General features: G+C 43.4%; 1 protein-coding gene across 1 annotated transcript in view; it reads right to left on the bottom strand.

Annotated features, from left to right (window-relative positions):
• PSMD2 (proteasome 26S subunit, non-ATPase 2) overlaps positions 1-21,612 on the bottom strand; it is a 77,064-nt gene that overhangs the window by 39,448 nt on the left and 16,004 nt on the right. Inside the window, exons 8-12 of the mRNA XM_033959602.1 lie at positions 21,013-21,073; positions 8,323-8,469; positions 6,166-6,272; positions 5,900-6,027; positions 5,603-5,690 (exon numbers count right to left, since the gene is read on the bottom strand). Of these exons, the coding sequence (XP_033815493.1) occupies positions 5,603-5,690; positions 5,900-6,027; positions 6,166-6,272; positions 8,323-8,469; positions 21,013-21,073 (531 nt within the window). The remainder of the gene's footprint in view (positions 1-5,602; positions 5,691-5,899; positions 6,028-6,165; positions 6,273-8,322; positions 8,470-21,012; positions 21,074-21,612) is intronic.

Raw genomic sequence — 21,612 nt, 5'->3', positions numbered from 1 at the left:
TACTAGAACCAATTCAAGTAGCACACCTTAGAATCACAATAAAAGTCTTTCTTTGTCCCAGGGATTCAAAAACGATGTCCGGCCTGGCCACATTTTGCCATGCAAAGACTGTCAATGGCAATAAAAGCCACAACCTTCCCCATTGGGCAAGCAATGTTTCCTCTCCTGCCAGATTGGTTTCATTGCCCCCAACACAGCCTCTGTCTGACTAGCATCGGCTTTTAATCCCTGGGATATTACCCCTTTGAACACAGATGTCCTGCTGTATTGTTGCACAAGGTTTCTTTATTAGCTAGGAAATGTATTCTTTTTATTTATTCATTCATTTTTCTATGCCATTCTCCCAGGAGAGCTCAGAATGGTTTACATGAATTTATTCAAGCATTTTCCCTGTCACAATCTATCTAATGTACCTGGGGCAATGGGGGGGATTAAATGACTTTCCCAAGGTGCTGAGGCTGTAACTTTAACCACTGTACCACACTCTCCCCTTCTTTTGCACTGGAGACAACCTGAAACTCCTACTCTCACATTAGAAACAAAATGTTTACGTTGTTAAAACTGGAATATTTGGATGCTAATCAAAGTTCATCTAGATTATGGAAATTTGGTCCCCTGTTTGGGATGTGTTGTCTCATAGAGCCCGTAGTGTTCTCTTGAATTCCAGAGCTCTCAGGGGAGGAGCGAAGAGGTTTGAATTTTCTGGGTTTTGTTCATAATGTTTTAAGCCTTTGTGAAGAACCAATGTAAATAGCTTTCTATTGCCTGTTCTACTGCTGGTTATCATTGTACTTATTCTTTTTGTATTATTGATCCAAACATAATAAAAATTTATTTGGGGGGGACAAAAAAAATCCCTGGGACATCATATGTACAAATAAAGACTTTTGTGATTCTGAAGGTCTAGTACTTCTTCCTCCATATTGCATCTTAAGGCCAAGGTGAATTACAAAACAACCACCACCAAAGGGGCATTTTCAAAACACAAAAACATCCAGAAATCAGCATGTGGATATTTCTCTCTGCACAACGTCCAAGTGCCGATAATCAAAACAAGAACTTAAAACATTTTGAAGTTGATCCTCCAAAATGTCCAACTCGGAAAGGGGCGTGTTAGAGGCAGGTTAGACTTGGACGTTTTGCGGTGACAATCGAACCTTTTACAGGGCGTCCTAGACAGAACTTAAGATGTTCTGAGCTAGACCTGTCGAAGTGCCACTGGAGGGATTAAGTAATGGCCCCCCCAAGCTCCCCCCAGTTGTCACAGATCTCCTCCCACCACACAAAACTCTGAATGATAAAGTACATACCTGTCTCTACAGGAGTCTTAAGTAGCCTATTGAGTGGGCTAGTGAACCATAGAGGGGATGACTCAGGCCCAAAAGACACTTGAACCCAGGGGTGTCAAATTCCCTCCTCGAGGGCCGAAGTCCAGTCGGGTTTTCAGGATTTTCCCAATGAATATGCATGAGATCTATTTGCATGCACTGCTTTCATTGTATGCTAATAGAGCTCATGCATATTCACTGGGGAAATCCTAAAAACCCGACTGGACTGCGGCCCTCGAGGAGGGACTTTGACACCCCTGCTCTAACCACGTTTATGATGAAAAATGTGAGGCCACAGAAACATCCAAATCTACTACTAATCAAGTATCAAGTTTATTTAAAAATTTTATAAACTGCAAAATCAGCCTTCTAGGCGGTGAACATTATGTTAAAAACATATATGGAAAGCATCAGATTAATGCATCTCAATGGCCACGTATTTGGTCTTGGAGAATTAAAGGTACGATGTCGGCATCTATTAGGCAAACATGGTTCTTCTTGTTGCATAGAGCATTCTGGACCCCTACTAGATTACAAAAATTAGATTGCTCTAAGTCTAATAGATGCTGGCATTGTAAAATTGAAGTTGGAACTTTAGACCATCTTTTATTTTATTGTCCATGTATTCAGGCATTTTGGGTATCAATCTGGGATCAAGTTAACCTAATGATGGAAAATCATGTGGCATTGTCCTATGACACAGTGGTTTTTGGAATGTGCATGAGGGCTAAATGCCAAATATCTGCAGCAAACAATAAATTACTGATGATTCTTACTGGTGTGGGAATTCAGCAAATAACGACTAATTGGAAAGACTGTTCTAGACTGAATTGTAGTTTTTGGTGGAACTCAGTATGCCATATGTATAAGATGGAAAGATTTCTTGCAGTACAGAGGGGGCATTTTAAAAGGTTTCAGGAAGTGTGGAGGCCATTAATTGAATATTATAATGATTAAGGTTTATTCTTTTTCCTTAGGGGATATTTTGTAGAAATGGGGGTGGGTGGGGGGGATAGGATAATCCAATTAAATAGCGGTATATTTCAACTGATTAATGGATATAAGAAACATGGTATATATGTATGAATAGAAAAGGAAAGGGGGTAAAATTATTGGAAATATGTTGTTATGAAATATTAGGGGATATATGTACTATGATGAGATATATTTGTTGTGCATTAATGTATATAATAAAATGAAAAAAGAGTTTGAGGAAGAAAGGGTGGGGGAGGGATAGGTTAAAGTATGATTAATTGTATTAAGGAAGAGGGATGTCTAAGTATGTATATGTTTGGATAGATTATTTTATTGATATGGGAAGGGATGGGAGGTGGGTGGGGGGAATTAAAACATGCATAATAATATTGTGTAAGAATGTCAAGTGAGTTATGTGAATTAATTGTAATAATATTGTACACTTGTTGAGAGAAATAAAAAGGAATAAAGATTTAAAAAAACAAAACACAAAACCCATATATGGAATAACTATACAGCCTTTAAATTGAGATGGATAACCTGGACATACAGATGGATAAACTGGACATACTGGTCTCACTTGTGTATGCTGGACACTACAGACATTTTTAACATATAGTTGCTGGCACTGTCATATCGAAATTGGGACATTAGACCATCTTTTATTCTTTTGTCCATTCATTTTAACATTCTGGAAATCAATTTGGCCCCAAATTAATAGGATGTTAGAAAATCCGGTAGCCCTGACATATGATACCATATTGTTTGGAACAACTATGAGAAAAAAAAGTCAAATATCATCAAGTAATAACAAACTTCTATTTATTTTAACTGGAATAGCAATACAACAAATCACTTATAATTGGAAAAAACATGACAGATTAAATTATACATTCTGGTGGAATTCGGTATGCCATATATACAAAATGGAACTCACTATAGCAACACAAAAGGGATATATAAGTAAATTTCAAAAAATATGGAGACCATTAACTGAATACTGTAAAGAATGATTAATTTTCCCATGTTTAGAATTTGATAAGAAGGTAAGGGGGGAATTGTATTAAAACTTTATTCATGTATTGAGGTTCTGAAGGGAGGGGGGAGGGGAAGGGATAGTATTATATTAACTAAAAATATATAAATTTAGATTTTTGAAATATTAATATGAATTTTAATATTAATTTTTCTATAAAAAAAATTAAATCAAATATTAATAGATGAGCTTATCAAGTATGTATATATATAAATTTTTATTGAGTTTATGTAATTCATTTGATGTAACATTTGAAAATGAATAAAGATTTTAAAAACAAAAAAACATATATTTTCCCATAGCCTGGCCCAGCCTGTACCTTGCTGTCTGTGAACACATGTATCCTTTGAAATGCTAACCCAGCTGGCCTTTGCTGCAAAGTTCATGTCTCCATTCCCTGCTGGGAGGATACTTCTCCAAGGTTCTGCTGAGCTGTTATCAGTGCTGTATGACTTCACATATGCAAGGCACCCTGGAAAGCCATAAAACATTTATAACGAGCAACAATCCCTGCAGGATGATGGGGGAGTAGAGATGGAGAAGCCTGAATGAGCCTGGTAACCAGGCTGGCTGTCTGTCTGCAAGTTATGGGAATCAGGCACAGCTGGGGTGCTAAAAGGTCACCCTTGCCAACTCTCTGCATACAAGGACGCCATCCTGAATATGTACAGCGGTGTAAAACCACAAATTAGCATCTGCAAGGTGATAAGGATCTCAGAGCTGGAAGAAGAAGGTTCACGAAGAATTCTCTGTTTCTGCTCGGGCCCCCCTCCTGGGGGGGGAAGTGAGAGAGGTGTGGACTGGGGGGAGGAATAGTTAGGTATACATTTTTGTACCAATAGGGAAATACATGACCAGAGTTCAGGGATGTGCTTTTTGAAACAAAGGAAGAATTTCTCTATATAACAATCCACGCATCACAGGTAAAACCAGAGAGATTTATTTGCTTATGCCAGCGGGTGTGCTAGCCCCCTGTTCGGCATATGGGTGTAAGTTCTACTCTCCATTGCATATTCTGAACTGACAATATATTTCTTTCTGCTATGCCTTTGCTGCTGTAATTTTGTAAGTCTTTATACTAACAATAAAAATATTGTCTGTTTTGGAAAATACAATGCCATCTCGTAGTCATTCCAATGAGGTAAAATAAGCAGCATTTACTTCAAAAACAATAATCATCATTAAAAACATTTAAAAACAAACAGAGACAAAAAAGGGAAGAAGGGTAGAACTACAATTCATCAAGTAAGAAAGAGAACATATGGGGAAAAAACAAAAGGGATAGTGTCTAAAAATAGACTAACCCTATGTAGCCCTAAAAAGGGCTTACAATCTAATTTGGACTGACAGACATGACATATAGGGTTAGGGATGCAGAACCCAAGATGAAAGGAGTTAGGAGTTGAAAGCACTCTCAAAGAAGTGGGCAGAAAGGACGGAGTCTGGGGTTGGCAGTTGAAGAGAAGGGCACAGATAGGAGGGACTAACCAGCTGAGCGGAGCTCACAGAGGATCACAGGAGGAGACAGGAAGGGACAGCTGAGTGCACTCCCTCTAGCGAAAAAATTTTGGAGAGATGGGGGAAATGAGGGGAGGGACTCGACCCATCAACTCCTCCTGAAGCTGTTTGACATTTTAGCTTCTCCCATATTCTGATTTGCTCATTCATTGGTAGAAATTGTGCATGCCATATTATTTTTAAGATTATTATTTCGCAAACCAGACATTGGAAAGGCACTTGTTATATAATCCTGCCCCAGTAATTTGTTTTTGGTGTGGGCATGCTGGTGAGAATACATGACAAAAATTTTATATTCTACTTATAGCCTAAGTGGTTTTCATTCAGGTACCCAAGCATTTGTCCTATCTGTCTCGGTGGGCTCAAACTATCTAATATACCTAGCAATGGGGGATTAAGTGACTTGCTCAGGGTCACAAGGAGCAACATGGGATTTGAACCCACAACCTCAGGGTGCTGAGGCTGTAGCTCAAACCACTGTGCCACACACTCACCAAGTGCATTTCATCTTGGTGAGTGCACTACTCCTCTTCCTTCCTCCCTCCAGATCTTAATGGGGACCAAAGATCCTTCCTTCTTCCCTCTAGCCTGAAGGGCTTTTGCTTTCTATTCATGGCCTCATTGCTGCTGTATGAGGCCAACACATCACTGCTGCTTCCTATTCTCTCCCAGCTACAAAAATGCAATTGACACCCCAGAAGAAAGACTTCCTGTGGATCTCTTGCCACAACATCTCGAAACTCACCTCCATGCTGGACTTGGAATCTCCCATAACTGGAAGAAGCAGTGTGAGAACATCCTCCCGATTGGAACCAGCATAGGCCAAGCCCAATCTGCAAGCCAAAGAACAAAGTACTGAGGTTACTGTATAATGTGCAGGAAGGAAAGGGCAAAGTCTAGGGAGGGGAAGAGTCTAACCAGACAGCAAGAAAGCCAATAGGAAGGAGCAGGCACTAAGCAGCACCAAATCCAGAGCTTACCCACAGATAATGCAATTGACACAGCAGCAGAGTGATAAGGAGTCTAGAAGAGATGCTCTTACCCAAAGATAGCACCGATCCGCATGGTATTACTGTTGTGCAATACGTAGTCTGAAAGAAGTGCCAAGGCAGGGTCACACTCATTCCTCACCCCAGAATTCACAATACCACAGGCCAAGAGAGCACCAGACTACATAAGAGAAAACAAAGATTTGCAACTGCAGTACAGTACTAGTTCTACAGCAAAAAATGCAACAGGCTGACAGACCATACATGGCGCAGACTACAAATACTTAATAAATTTGCAATTGTTTGATGCCAGACCCACCTTGATATAATCCTCAGAGGAGTACAGGTACTTGTCAATCTGAGTCAAGCCTCCATCCACATCCCACAACAGAATCATCCCCAGGGAAGCTGCAGCACTCAGCATACCTGAAGGACAAACACATGAGTTCTCAACATTAGTACAGTGGGCCTTGACCCTGGCTCAATTCCCACTGCAGCTCATTGTGACCTTGGGAAAGTCACTTAACCCTCTATTGTCCCAGGTACAGGTACCTGCAGATAATGTATACAGTGCTATAGAAATGATTTTTTTTTTTTTTAAATCTTTATTGAGTTTCTAAAGCTAGCAAAAATGCAATACAACAACTATACAAATAATAGTAATCATATATGCACCTATAATCAATCAGAATCCATACAACATTAAAAAAAACACCACCCAACCAACATTTTCATAAGGGATTAGAACCATACAACAGAAATACCCCCCCCCCACCCCCACCCCCTGGGTGTGCATTATACCAACAAAAATAAAGGAAAAGACAACTATAATGAATCCATAAAAGATGTCAATGGGCCCCAAATTAACTTGAATCTCTTAGTATGCCCCAGCATAACTGCATTTCATCTTTTCATACCTATAACTTAAACATAAATTTGCCCACCAAAAAGTAAAGTTAAGGTGATCCCAATTCTTCCAATTGCGAGTAACCATTTGCATGGCTATCCCAGTCATAATAAGGAAAAGCCGACCTTTATAACTGTCCAATGAGGGCTTCAGATGTAATATCATCCCACATATGACTACCTCATATGTCAATGGAATTGATGACTCAAGTATAGCATTAATCTGTCCCCATATCGACTTCCAAAAATTAAGTATCAAAGGACAATAGAACAGCAGATGATCCAGTGTCCCTATATCAAGATGACAGTACCAGCATCTATTAGATTTAGAACTGTCTAACTTTTGTAACAAGAAAAACCATGTTTGTCTCATAGATGCTGACGCTGTACATCTCATCCTCCAAGTCCAAATTTGTGGCCATTGAGTAGCAGAAATTTGTTAGAAAATCATGTAGCATTAACACATGATACAATTCTCTTTGGTATGTTGATGAGAACAAGGAGCCAGATTTCATCAAATAATAATAAACTTTTATTGATAATGACAGGGGTCGCCATTCAATATATAACAAGTAATTGTAAAAATTATAGTAGATTAAATTATACCTTTTGGTGGAATTCATTATGTCACATTTATAAAATGGAAAGCATAATTGCTTTAAAAAAAGGTAATTATAATAAATTATAAAGATCTGGGGGCCATTGACAGCCTACTGTAATGAATAGATGCCGTTTTCTATTAGAAGTATATGGAGTAATGGAGGGAGAGAGGGAGGGTGGGTTGTCTAAATTATATGGAAGGTTTTAACATATAAATAAGTATGAATGGAATGGGTGGGTGGGAAGGGAATAAACATGTATCTGAATATATTAAGAAAATTCAAGTGATGTTTTTAATCTTAAATGTTTTAATTGTACACTTGATATAAGTTTTAAAAATGAATAAAAAAAATTACAAAAAAAAAAAAAAAAAGAAATTTGCTGCTTTATCTCAATGCTCCAAATGTCTCTAAGACTAGTTTTTGGTTTCATATTCATATAACCAGATATTAATTTATACTACTGAGCGGCCTGATGCCCTAGGAAATCCGTCTGGAAGCATAGGACCTGCAAACTACAATGATTTTTTTAGATTACGCCAATCAGGGAACCCCTTCTGAATGGCCTGCTTCAACTGCAATGGTTAGAAGAAGAGTGGTAACCTTTAATGTCCTTGTAAACTACATAAAGGCATTTCAGAGTGCAGCAAGCATTTTCAGTAATGTTGTCTTTAAACACAAAAGTGAATTAAGATGTTTTTAGGATCATTATTATTTTAAGTTGCAACTGTGTGATTTTATAATTTCATTACAGTTTGTACTCTATATGCCATTATTTGTATCCCATCTAGATCCTTTTAGGTATAAAGTAGTATATGAATTCTGAACTAAATTAAAAGGCCTGTAGTCTCCTGGGAAAGCACAGAGCCCAGGTAATGCTGCAGATGGTAATAACCTGTCAACATTAGAGTGTTGGGAGCTTCTTCTCTCTTTTCCTATTGTGTCTGTAAACAGCCAGCATTTCCTCTTACCGTGGTCTTTGTTCTTGTAGAGCCATTTGTTGCCATCATCTGTCAGCAACTTGTCTTGTCCAAAAGCTGCATTCACAAAACCGTTCACAAACGAAGAAGCCAAATTCATACGAGCTGAATCCACCTGGGAACCACTGCCACCAAACCCTGCAGAGACAAATGTGGATGGTACAGTTACTTATACATTTAGTTATCCCATGATGTATAATTCAAGAAGACAAAAGGAAGCTGCATACCTGTAGCAAATGTTCTCAGTGGACATCAGGATCCTACAGCCATAAAGATGGGTGACATCAATATGGAGTGAGTTAAGAATAGCTTTCGAAAGTCTACTTCGGAATCTGGGCTCCCTCCAACTTTTCTGAAAACATCTGAAAACTTGGCTATTCTCAAAAATGTAATACCTCCTCCCTCTTTGGTATACTATGTCCCTCTAAGTCCTGTAACTCTTCATTGGAGTTCCTTCTCTTTACCAATTCCCGTAAACTGTGCCGAGCTCTATGATTTTTTCAATCACAAAAAAATAGTCTCAGGCTCACCCAAGCTAATATCTTTTCGAGACTACACTAATTTAGACGAATCATCAGTCGCCTCAGCTATCAAGCTGAACATCAATAACTTTGACAATCTGTCACTTGAAGACCAATTATCCAAGTGGGATAACTGTTGTACAGATTTGTTAAATAAATTAGCTCCTACTACAACAAAGTTAACCTCGATTAAAAAACAAAAAAAACCCTTGGTATACAGCCGAGCTAACATTAATTAAAAAACAATTACGTGCTCTTGAAAGAAAGTGACGTCAGACTAAAACACCTTCAAATTTAGCAAAATATCAGGAACAAGCAAATCATTATAAGATTAAAATAAATGCTGCAAAGAAAGAGTACTATAAGAAACAAACTGGAAATGCAAAAAAACTCAGCTATGTTATTTTCAATACTAAAATCATTAACTATGTTTAAACCTCAAAGTAATACAGATTCTGATATTACAATTACTGCAAAGATCTAGCACATTACTTTAAAGAAAAAAATCATCAATATCAGAAGTCAATTCAGATCAAAAACTAAAATAGACCCGACAGAATCTGATATGCTACTTTTTTCAAAATGTGCCCGGTTCAATATACCATCTATCAGCGACATTCAATGGCTATTTCAATCCATAAACTTAAAAAGTAATAAATCAGACATTATCCCACCATGTCTTAAAACGTCTGTACAATAAGTTAGGGCCATATATTCATAAAATTGTTACCAGCAGCTTAGAAACAGGACTCCTTTCTAAATCCTGGAAACAGGCAACAATCCACCCAATTCTTAAAAACCCAAAGGTAAATCATAACGACATTACGAATTTCCGACCGATAGCTAAAATTCCATTCCTAGCTAAATTAACTGAAAAGGAAGTATTTAATCAGATATCTGAATTTATAGATAAAACAGGAGTATTACACCTTAATCAAACAGGATTCCGGAAATACTATTCAACAGAACATCCTTTTGATCACTACTGATCTGTTCTTCTCATATCCATAGATCTTTCCTCCACATTTGACACCATTGATCACCATCTTCTTATCAAAAGACTGAAATCTATAGGAATTAGTGAAATTGTGATACAATGGTTTTAATCTTATTTTTCGGAAAGATCATCAAAAGTTATCTTTAATAATGCCACTTCAGACCTGATATCTACCAACTATGGCATCCCACAAGGATCGATATTATCTCCCCTACTATTTAACATTTTTCTAGCCCCTCTGCTGACTCGCTTACGTGGATTATCTGCAAAGCAATGTTACTTACCGTAACAGTTGTTATCCAGGGACAGCAGGCAGCTATTCTCACTAGTGGGTGACGTCATCCAACGGAGCCCCGATGTGGACATCTCACAAGCATACTTGCTTGTAGAAACTTTAGAAGTTTCGAACTGCCCGCACCGCGCATGCGCGAGTGCCTTCCTGCCCGATGCACCGGGCGCGTCTCCTCAGTTCAGATAGCTAGCAGAGAAGCCAACCCAGGGGAGGTGGGTGGGACGTGAAAATAGCTGCCTGCTGTCCCTGGATAACAACTGTTACGGTAAGTAACATTGCTTTATCCCAGGACAAGCAGGTAGGTATTCTCACTAGTGGGTGACCTCCAAGCTAACCACAATGGGATGGTGGGAGAGTTGGCAACTTAGGAGAATAAATTTTGTAATACTGTTTGGCCAAACTGTCCATCCCGTCTGGAGAAAGTATCCAGACAATAATGAGAAGTGAAGGTGTGAACCGAGGACCAAGTGGCAGCCTTACAAATCTCCTCAATCGGTGTCGATCTGAGGAAAGCTACAGAGGCTGCCATTGCTCTGACCTTATGGGCTGTGACTTTACTGTGAAGGGGCAATCCAGCCTGGGCATAGCAGAAAGAGATACAAGCCGCCATCCAGTTGGAGATGGTGCGCTTAGAGATAGGGCGTCCCAACTTGTTCAGATCGAAGGAGATGAAAAGTTGAGGAGCAGATCTGTGAGGTTTGGTGTGTTCCAGGTAGAAAGCCAAAGCACGTTTACACTCCAGGATGAGAATGAGGCTTTGGAAAAAACACAGGAAGAACAATGGATTGATTCAGATGAAATTCCAAGACCACCTTGGGGAGGAATTTGGGATGAGTGCGAAGGACCACCTTGTCATGATGAAACACTGTAAAGGGAGGATCCGCAACCAATACTTGAAGCTCACTAACCCGATGAGCAGAAGTGAGGCCAATGAGAAACACCACTTTCCAAGTGAGATACTTCAGAGGAGCCTTGTTATGAGGTTCAAATGGAGACTTCATAAGCTGAGAAAGAACAACATTGAGGTCCCAAACCACTGGAGGCGGTTTGAGGGGAGGATTGACATGGAAAAGTCCTTTCATGAATCTGGAAACCACAGGATGAGCAGAAAGAGGTTTCCCTTGAAGAGGCTGATGGAAAGCAGCAATTGCACTAAGATGGACTCTTATCAATGTAGACTTGAGGCCAGATTGACACAGGTGCAAAAGGTAGTCCAAAACAGAGGACAAGGAGGCATGTTGAGGCTCCTTGTGATGAGAAAAATACCAAATAGAGAATCTAGTCCATTTCTGGGAATAGTATTGTCTAGTAGCAGGCTTCCTTGAAGCTTCCAAAACATCCCGCACAACTTGTGAAAACTGAAGGGGAGTTACGCTGAGAGGAACCAAGCTGTCGGGTGTAGCGACTGCAGGTTGGGATGAAGCAGAGATGGAAACACTGGCAGAAGGAAGGGCTCCCTGATGCTGAGTTGCAGAAGAAGGGAGTACCAAGGTTGCTTGGGCCACCGAGGAGCAATTAGAATCATGGTGGCCCGGTTGGACTTGAGCTTGACCAGAGTCTTTTGAATGAGAGGAAACGGAGGAAACGCATACAGAAAGAGATTCCCCCAGTCCAGAAGAAAAGCATCTGCCTTGAGACGATGAGGAGTGTAGATGCTGGAGCAGAACTGAGGCAGTATGAAGTTGTGGGGGGCTGCAAAGAGGTCTATCTGAGGCGTTCCCCACAGAGAGAAGATGTGATGAAGGGGCGTGGAATGGAGAGTCCATTCATGAGGCTGGAGAAGACGACTCAAGTTGTCTGCCAAGGCATTGTCCGCCCCTGAATGTAGACAGCTTTGAGGAAGGTGTTGCGGCGAATTGCCCAATCCCAAACTTTCAGAGCTTCCTGACAGAGGGAGGCCGTGCCTCCCTGCTTGTTGACATAATACATGGCGACCTGATTTTCCGTGTGAATGAGGACCACCATGTCGTGAAGCAGATGCTGAAAAGCAGTGAGAGCATTGAAAATCGTCCTGAGTTCCAATAGACTGATATGGCACAGACGATCTGCACTCATCCAATAGCCCTGGGTGCGGAGACCGTCCAGATGAGCCCCCCAAGCATAGTTCGAGGAGTCGGTCGTGAGGACTTTCTGATGGAGAGGCATGTGAAACAGCAAACCTCTGGAGAGATTGGAGGAGAGCATCCACCAGCGAAGAGACTGTAGCAGAGCAGGAGTGACCTGAATGTGTCGAGTCAGAGGGTCGGAGATCTGCGACCATTGAGATGCCAGGGTCCACTGAGGAATCCGCAGGTGAAGTCTGGCAAAAGGAGTCACGTGTACTGTAGAGGCCATGTGGCCCAGAAGCACCATCATGTGTCTTGCCGAGATGGACGGGTGAGAGGAGACTGAGCAAGAAAGATGAAGAAGAGCCGCCAGGCGTTGAGGAGGAAGGAATGCTCTGAGTTGAATAGTATCCAGAACAGCTCCGATGAAGGGAAGAGTCTGGGAAAATTGCAGATGGGATTTGGGAAAGTTGATCTCGAATCCCAGACTCTGCAGGAACCAGATTGTCGCCTGGACGACACCCTGAGATGTGGAATCCTTGATGAGCCAGTCGTCGAGGTAGGGAAACACCTGAAGACCATGGTTCCTGAGTGCAGCGGCCACTACAACCAGGCACTTGGTGAAGACTCTGGGTGATGAAGCCAGGCTGAAAGGGAGCACTCTGTATTGAAGATGAAAATGTCCCACCCGAAATCTGAGATATTGAAGGGAGGCCGGATGGATGGGAATATGAGTGTAGGCCTCCTTGAGATCCAGAGAGCATAACCGCTCGAGGAGGGCATAGAGAGAAGCCAGGGTCAACATGCGAAACTTCTCCCTGACCAGAAACTTGTTGAGCACCCTGAGGTCCAAAATAGGACTCAGGTCGCCCGTCTTCTTCGGAACAAGGAAGTACCGGGAGTAAAAACCCTTGTTCTGTTGGCCCACAGGGACCGGCTCGACAGCACGAAGCCGGAGCAAAGCCTGAGCTTCCTGAAGAAGAAGGGCGGTCTGGGTCAAGTTGGAAGGATACTCTCTTGGAGGATATTCCGGAGGAACTTGATGGAACTGAAGAGAGTATCCCTCTTATACGATGGAAAGGACCCAGAAGTCGGTGGTAATAGTCGTCCATCGATGATAAAAATGATGGAGACGACCTCCGATGGGAAAAACCGGGGAGGGCAGAACAATGGAAGTTCACGAGACAGTCAAAAAGGCTGAGGGGCCTTGGGGACAGCAGAAGGCTGAGGCTTTTGTGGGGGCTTCTGCTGGTGCTGCCTCTTCACAGGTTGACGTATGGTGGGCGCCTGCTTCGGTGGGTAGTGCCGCTGATAGATCATAGGCGGGCGAGACGGACGAGCAATAGCAGGCTTGGGCTTCTGGCGGAGATTAGACTGAAATGACTTTTCATGCTTCAACAGCTTCTCCGTCGCCGCCTCGATGGACTCATCAAATAGGTCGGCTCCCGCACATGGAACGTTCGCCAGTCTGTCCTGGAGATTCAGGTCCATATCAATTGTTCGGAGCCACGCCAGACGTCGCATGGCCACCGAATAAGCAGCAGCTCTCGCAGAGAGTTCAAAAGCGTCGTAAGACGATTGCATCATCTGCAGACAAAGTTGGGACAATGACGCTAGGACTTCCGAGTACTCGAAGCGAGCCTGAGAGTCCAAATATGGCAAAAATTTTTGGAGAATTGAGAGAAAAAACTCAAAGAAGGTCACAAAGTGAAAACTATAATTCAGGACTCGAGAGGCCATCATCGAATTCTGGTAGATGCGTCTGCCAAATCTATCCATAGTCTTGCCCTCCCGGCCAGGAGGAGTGGAGGCATAGACCTGGGAGGGATGAGACCGCTTCAAGGAGGACTCAAGAGAGATTGGTGAGAGAGCTGTGCACCATCGAAGCCCTTATGGTGCACTGTGCGGTACCTGGCATCCAACTTCCCGGGGACAGCGAGGATGGAGTAAGGAGTCTCGAAACATCTCATGAAGGTCTGGTCCAGAAGCTTATGCAGAGGCAGACGGAGAGACTCAGCAGGAGGTTGGGGAAGATGCATCGTCTCCAAATACTCCTTAGAAAACTTGGAACCTGAGTCCAGGGTAATATTCAGATCCACCGCCATCTGACACAGGAAAGATGAGAAAGATAATTGGTCAGCCAAGGCCGGGCCTCAAGAAGGGCTCGAGGAAGTCAAGGCGTCCTGATCCGCCGAGGCCGAGGAGCGGCAGGGAGAGAACAATCCCACGATGTCCTCGAGTTCCGGCATAGGAGGAGGAGGCGAGTAATCCGGCAGAGAATACTCCCTAAAGGGCTGCTTACGACGAGGCGGAGCATGCCTCGAAGAATGCCTCGATGAATGTCTCGAGCGACGACCCGAACTGTGTCTAGAAGCAGGCCTCGAACGTCGAGGCAAGCGAGGCCCAGACGAGACATCCAGCGAGTAGATGGGGCTGGAGGCAGTGGATCGAAGCAGGAGGCTGAGAAGCCCCTCGAGGCACCCCCCAAGGCTCGAGGCTCGGCATCAAGGAGAAAGGTTCCGCTCCAGGCAGGGTAGAGGATTCAGCGCCATGCATCGAGTGAATTGATGGTGGCATAGGCAAAGACTCTACTCCTTGCGATGCATGCCCCGAAGCCAGACCAGACACTCGCCAAGATTCGGCTCCCAGCAGCGAGAGTGTGCGTCAAGGAGGCACCGGAGGCGGCTCGACCTCGCGGGAGGCTTCCGCATGCCCAGGCTGGATTTGGGAGAGAAGTGTCGGCCCAATCTTAGTAAAGAGCTTGACAAATCGCTTCTCCATCATGGCATGGAACGAAGCCGGCAAAGAGGGACCCGCATCTGCAATGGGACCTCCTGCACGGAAATCGCTTACTCGGCCGCCAAGGGGCTTGGGCTTAGAAGCCTTGGGCACCTTGAGCACCACTGGAGGAATGGAAGGCTGCGTTACCTGACCTGAGGAGACAGCGGAAGGCACCACAGCAGGCGTCGGAGTCGAAGCCTGCACGAACGAGGCACGCTTGAGCAGACTCGAGGCCAAAGCGGAAGCTGAAGGCGCGGCACTCTGCGATGAGGGCAGCTCCGGCGACGCCTCCATAATGAACAGCGACTCCTACAAGATGCGACGCTTGAAAGCACGTGCTGTAAGTGTGGAGCAAGGCCGGCACGATTTCGGAAGATGTTGAGGTCCGAGACACTGAATACAGCCTCGATGAGGGTCCGTCAACGAAATCACGCACTGGCACTTGACGCATAAGAACATAAGAAACACCTTCGCCGGATCAGACCGAGGTCCATCTAGTCCAGCGATCCGCACCCGCGGTGGACGCAGCCTGCCCAGTCGAACGAACGAAAGAAATTTCTTTTTTTTGAAAAACAAAAAAATGAAATGTGAACCAACGATAATGAGCAAATAAAACCCAAAAACGCGGACACAGAAGGCACAAGTGAAGGGACTTCGCGCAGAGTCAAAGACGGACTTCTCGGCTCCGCGGAAGAGTAAGAACTGAGGAGACGCGCCCGGTGCATTGGGCAGGAAGGCACTCGCGCATGCGAGGTGCGGGCAGCTCGAAACTTCTAAAGTTTCTACAAGCAAGTATGCTTGTGAGATGTCCGCATCTGGGCTCCGTTGGATGACGTCACCCACTAGTGAGAATACCTGCCTGCTTGTCCCTGGATAACTCCTGCTTCCACTAGACTCATATTCTATCGAGGAATTCCAAAACATTAATAAGAAATTAAGCACAATTTCTGACTGGCTTGATGAAAATAAATTAGTAATGAATACAAATAAAACAAAAAATAACACACTTCCCTTTGAAAGAAGGACTAAATCTCACCACCTCATTAAACATAAATAACATCCAACTGCAGGAAGTCACCACGATTAGAGTTCTAGGGGTTATTCTGGATCAAAAACTGACATATCATAATCAAATTAGCACAGTAGAAAGAGGTTGTTTTCAGAGGTTAAGAATGATTAGATCAATCGCCCCTTTTTGGACCCATCATCACTGAACACTTGTACAATCGTTGATCATTTTGAAGTTAGACTATTGAAACTCGCTCTATAAAGGAAAGAAATCCGTCGACTTCAATTAATTCAAAACACCTCAATTAAGATTATAACGAATAGGAAAAAATTTGATCACGTGACGCCTCTTCTTAAAGAAGCTCATTGGCTTCCAATTGTTCACAGAATTTCCTACAAAATAGCAATATTAACATTCAATATATTAACAACCAAAGCTCCATCATTTTTAGAAAGGTACATTATTCCATATATTCCTACTAGAAGTTTGAGATCTGAGGACAAAAACCTTCTAGTAATTCCATCACTTAGTATAATAAATACAAAACAAGATACGATTTTTGCAATTACAGCACCCAGAATATGGAATTCCCTACCATCATTTATTAAAGAAGAAAAATCATTGAGTACATTTAAAGGACTATTAAAGTGCTGGTTGAACAAGGATGCTTTTGAGACCTAATTATTGGAGTACCTATTGATCCCATTTGATGCTTAAACTCATTAATCCTCTGTCTTAGGCTCTGAGAATTTGAAAACAAAAATTCTTAATTTTCTACTATACTTTTATAAATACTTTTAAACTTTCTTACCCTCCATTTTCCTTGTATGTATCCTTTACTATACTTATTGTAGTTCTCCCTACTTCCCTTATGTATTGGTACGTCAAGTCCGTTTGCGTTGGTTTTAGTTAATAATTAAGACCCCGTTTTTAATTGTAAAACGCTTTGAATTAATGATATTGCGATACATCAAAATTTTAATAAAACTTGAAACTTGATGCGGTAAACTTAAGGTTTAGTTTAGTTTAAAGATCTGGAAAAGCTTTCTGAAATGCACGGGAGTTCTCATACTGCTTACTGTTAACTTTAAACGGCCCATTTTCAACACAGAGTAGGTTAAGAGAGATATGTGGCTATAGGATCCCAATATCTATAGAGAAAATATATTACAGATATTGCACCTTTGCTTCTTCCTTGAAAAGTTAAGATTGCAACAGCCATTCTAATGGCGACTCCCTAGCTGAAGGATATAGAAGGAATTTTTCTGACAATCTGTACACTCTGAAAACTAAATTAACATGGGGAAGGTTCACTGAAGCATTAAAGGAGAAATTAGGTCCTTACCTGTTAATTTTCTTTCTTTTAGTCCCTCCAGACCGGCATAGAAACAGATGGATTTACACTCCTCTGCCAGCAGGTGGAGACTGAGAGACTAACTTTTGGCTACTGTACAAGTGGGCTGTGCAGTCCCTCTTACAATCAGTCTTTACAAATAGTCAAGCAGAAATCAACTAGGCTGAACAAGAACATACAACTCCACACTCACATGGAGAAGACCAAGGAGCAGTTCCAAATCGGACCAGGGGACACTGTTGGATACTGAATAGAACAAGAACCTTTTCAGAACACCCTACAGTTCGCCAAACTAAATGCCACTGCTCTTTAAACTCCCCCAACAATCAAACACAACCAAAACCCCGCAGAAAAACCCATACTCTTCACAAAAATACCAAACAAAATCATAGGGCAGGGTCTGTGCCAGTCTGGAGGGACTAAAAGAAATTAAAGTCCCACTGCCGAAGCAGCGCATACTGAAGAGGACACATGGAAGCCCGAGCCCACGAGACCACTTCCAAGGAGGCCACCATGGACCCCAAAACCTGCAGAAAGTCTTGTGCCAGCAGACATCAGCAATCCAACAGACAGCGAATCTGCATCTGTACACCCTGGCTTCCAGAAGGAAAATTCTTCTCAAGCTGGTATTGAAAAGAACACCGAGATACTCCAAGCGCTGAGAGGGAGTCAACTGGTTTTTAGACAGGTTGACCGCCCAGCCCAGGGACTGCAAAAACTCCACAACCTGAGCTGTAACCCAGGAACTCTCCTGCAATGACTTTGCTCAGATCAACCAATCGTCCAGATAGCAGTGAACCAAAATGCCTTCCTTGCGCAAGGCCTCCACCAGTACCACAACCATAATCTTGGTGAAGGTGTGCAGCACTATCCCTAGCCCAAAGGGAAGCACACAAAACTGATAATGCTCTCCCAAAATCACAAAGCGAATAAATTGTTGATGGGAGGCCCGAAAAGGAATGTACAGACATGCCTCCGTCAGATTGAGAGAAGCCAAAAATTCTCCAGTTCGGACAGCCAGAATTACAGGCCTCAGGGCTTCCATACGCAAGGACGAAACCTGGAGCGCTCTGCTGATATCTTTGAGATCCAAAATGGGCTGAAAAGACTCCTCTTTCTTGGGCACCACGAAGTCAATGGAGTACCAGCCGGTGCGAATCTCCTGAGTCAGCACTGGGACTACCGTTTTGAGGTCCAACAACCAGGGCAGTATCTGCCGAAAAACCCTCCTCTTCCAAGTTGCCTGACAAGGAGAGGAAACGATCTGGTAAAGGTCGGGCAAACTCCAGAGCATAACTGTCCCAAATCACTTCTAGAACCCACTGAACCATTGTGATCTCGGCCTACCCTTGGTAAAACTCATGCAACCAGGCTCTGACCCGCAATGAGTCATTAGGCCAGATGGGCGGCGGAGGAGCCTCTGGAGGAGTTGCGCGTGTGCGCCCCCCCAAAAGAACTGAATGCGTTGGGAGGAAATGTCATCTGGAAGGAAAGAGGTCGCTTACCTGCCAGGGTGGTATCTACAAAATTCACTCAAATGTCCCAGAGCAGAACCACCTCATGAAGACTGGCGAGGTCAGCCCTTTAGTAACCGAGGCACCTTAGAGTCAAGGCCTGAACCAGCTTATTCAACTCCTCCCCGAAGAGAAAGGAGCCCCAAAAGGGAAACTTACTAAGCTTAGCCTTAGACCCCGCACCTGCCAACCAATTCCAAAGCCAAAGGGTACGGCGGGTCGCTACACCCCCTCTGGACTTAGCCGAGGCACACAACAGATCATACATAGCATCAGAGAGATAAGAAGCTCCCAGCTCAATCTTAGCAACTTCCTGATCCACTAAGAACCAGTCAGCCATTTCGTGGTCAAGAAACAAGCCTGGGCTACCATACCACCACAAATCATCGCTACTGCATTTAAGTAGAGTTTCCATTTACTGTCCTGAGGGTCTCTCAGGGCCAAACCACCTTCCACTGGCAGTGTGTGCCTGTGCGCAATAGCCAAGACCACCACATTCACCACTGGAGACTTAAAGGTTTCTCTATCCCCATTAGGAATGGGGTGGAGTCTGGCCACGGATCGCATCAACCAAAAAGGCTTGGCCAGAAGTCTCCACTGAGTGTGCACCACATCCTGAATATCCTGATGCATAGGGAAAGAGCAGGATGCTGACCGGATCCCTCTAAGAAGAGTGTCCACCACACGAGGGTTGTCCTTGGCTTCCTCTTCAAAGTGTAAAACTAAAAACACCTGAAGAATGAAATCCTGCAACTCTTCCCGATGAAATATATGCAAAACAGACGCCTCTGAAAAATCACTATACAAAACATCAGACCCCCTTAACGGGTCTGGAAAATCCACCTGAAAATCCAAGTCCACATCTAGAGGAAACGGATCAGCCAGAAAAGAATCCTCATCCCAAGACACCCGCAGCCACTTGGACGATGGCTGAGGGAGCTAGATAGAGGCAAGCTTAGCAGGAGACTAAAAAGGGACCCCCAACCCTGAGGCCCCCCCAGAACCAAAGTAGGACCCCCAGCTTCTTGTAAATAAGCTTTTCACATGGTTAACATAAAATCAGGGCTCAACAAATCCAGCGGCAAACCAGAAATTATAGTAGGAGCAGAAGACACATTTAAGACATGTTCCTGTCTAAGAAAGGAGGAAGGTCACCCGAGGCATTGGGCAAAATGGACGCACTTCCCACCAAAACCGAGAGAAGAGCCATCGCTAAACTGTCAGCTGAGGAAATATGCAGCACCAAAACCCCGAACCTGCCAGACTGCCAGCAGATGAGGAAACCCCAATGTGGGCTGCAGGAGAGACGTGGATGTTACCACCGCCTCCCGCTGATGAGCGGTGCGCAAGCCAGGAGCTTGATACCCAAAGCCGGGTCACCCCTCGAGGTGGTTGGAACCCTCTGTGCACCAGCCAGCCGCATGTGCCACTCAGCGCCCACATAAAAATGCACTTGTGCTGCTTTTTTGAAGCACTCATACTGAATGCACTAAAACCCCACATACAACAACGCTGTACAAAAATGGCGGCCTCAGGATCACTTTATGCTCATTTTATCTCGTGTCTTTTTTTTTGTTTGTTTAGACTTCTCACAGCTAACTAGCTGTCTCAAGAGAGCAGACCCCACAGGCACTCTAAACTGTAGTCTGTGCCGAATAGGTGGTCAGGCGTACAGCTGAGGCTCTTCTAAATTCAGAAAACCTGGGGAGGTGGGGGAAATGGTGGGAGGGACTCAACCCTTCCGAGTGTGGCACTCCTGAGGTCAGTAGGATCCCCAAAAGGGTCCCTCAAGCTCTGTCTGGACAGCAAAAGGGACAAGAAAGATTCCCTAAATCAGATCCAACAGGCCCAAAACAAACCTCAGCACAGGCTGTACAATCCTACCACTCTACCTGCTGGAGACTGAGAAAAGACTGATTGTAGGAGGGACTGCATAGCCTACTTGTACTGAAGACAAGTGTCTCAGTCTCCACCTGCTGGCACAGGAGTGCAAACCCATCCGTTTCTGTGCCGGTCTGGAGGGATGCTAAAGAATCTTGAATGACTATTGTTTGTGATCTATTGGACACCAATAAAATTGTTTTTAAGTAAACCTCTCACATATCATTTGGATCAGATAACACAAATTCCTAAAAAGTTTTCCAATAAAATTAAAATGTTCTACTCACTGTTATTTTCCAGATGTGTTTTGTAGATGTCATCAGGGACTTTGGGCTCCATGATATCTAACTGAAAAAGAAAAAACAGAACTTACAAAAGGCCAAAGCAGACATCAAGCAACACATTTAGCATGAGATGATTCAAATCTCCTGGGGTGTTCGTTAGATAATTTCTATTGTTTTGCTATTGACCACTAAGTTTAGTGGACTACTGCAATATCCTCTACCTACCATGCCCCACAAATCTAATAAAACAATTACAGACTGTACAAAATACAGTCCTCAGACTGATCTATTCACTTGGAAAATTCGACATTACCAATGCCTACCTAGACTCTCACTGGCTACCTATACAAGCTCGTATTCAATTCAAATTTTACTGCCTATTATTCAAAGTATTAAACGGAACTGCAACCACCCATCTAACCAACCGCCTAAATCGGAACCTCTCATCCAAAGGAGAACCCAGTCCCCATTTTCCTACCCCCTTTTCAAAGGAACTCAACGCAAAAGGATGTATGACTACCTACTAGCAACTCAAGCAGCAAAACTGGACCCCCTAATCTCCAACCTGCTGACAGCAACAAGTGACTTTAAATCTTTCTGAAA

This window comes from Geotrypetes seraphini, chromosome 9 (genome assembly GCF_902459505.1).
Source record: "Geotrypetes seraphini chromosome 9, aGeoSer1.1, whole genome shotgun sequence".
In the NCBI taxonomy this organism is placed as follows: Eukaryota; Metazoa; Chordata; class Amphibia; order Gymnophiona; family Dermophiidae; genus Geotrypetes; species Geotrypetes seraphini.
The sequence above is the reverse complement of the archived record's forward strand: the minus strand, read 5'-3'. Positions and strand labels throughout refer to the sequence as shown.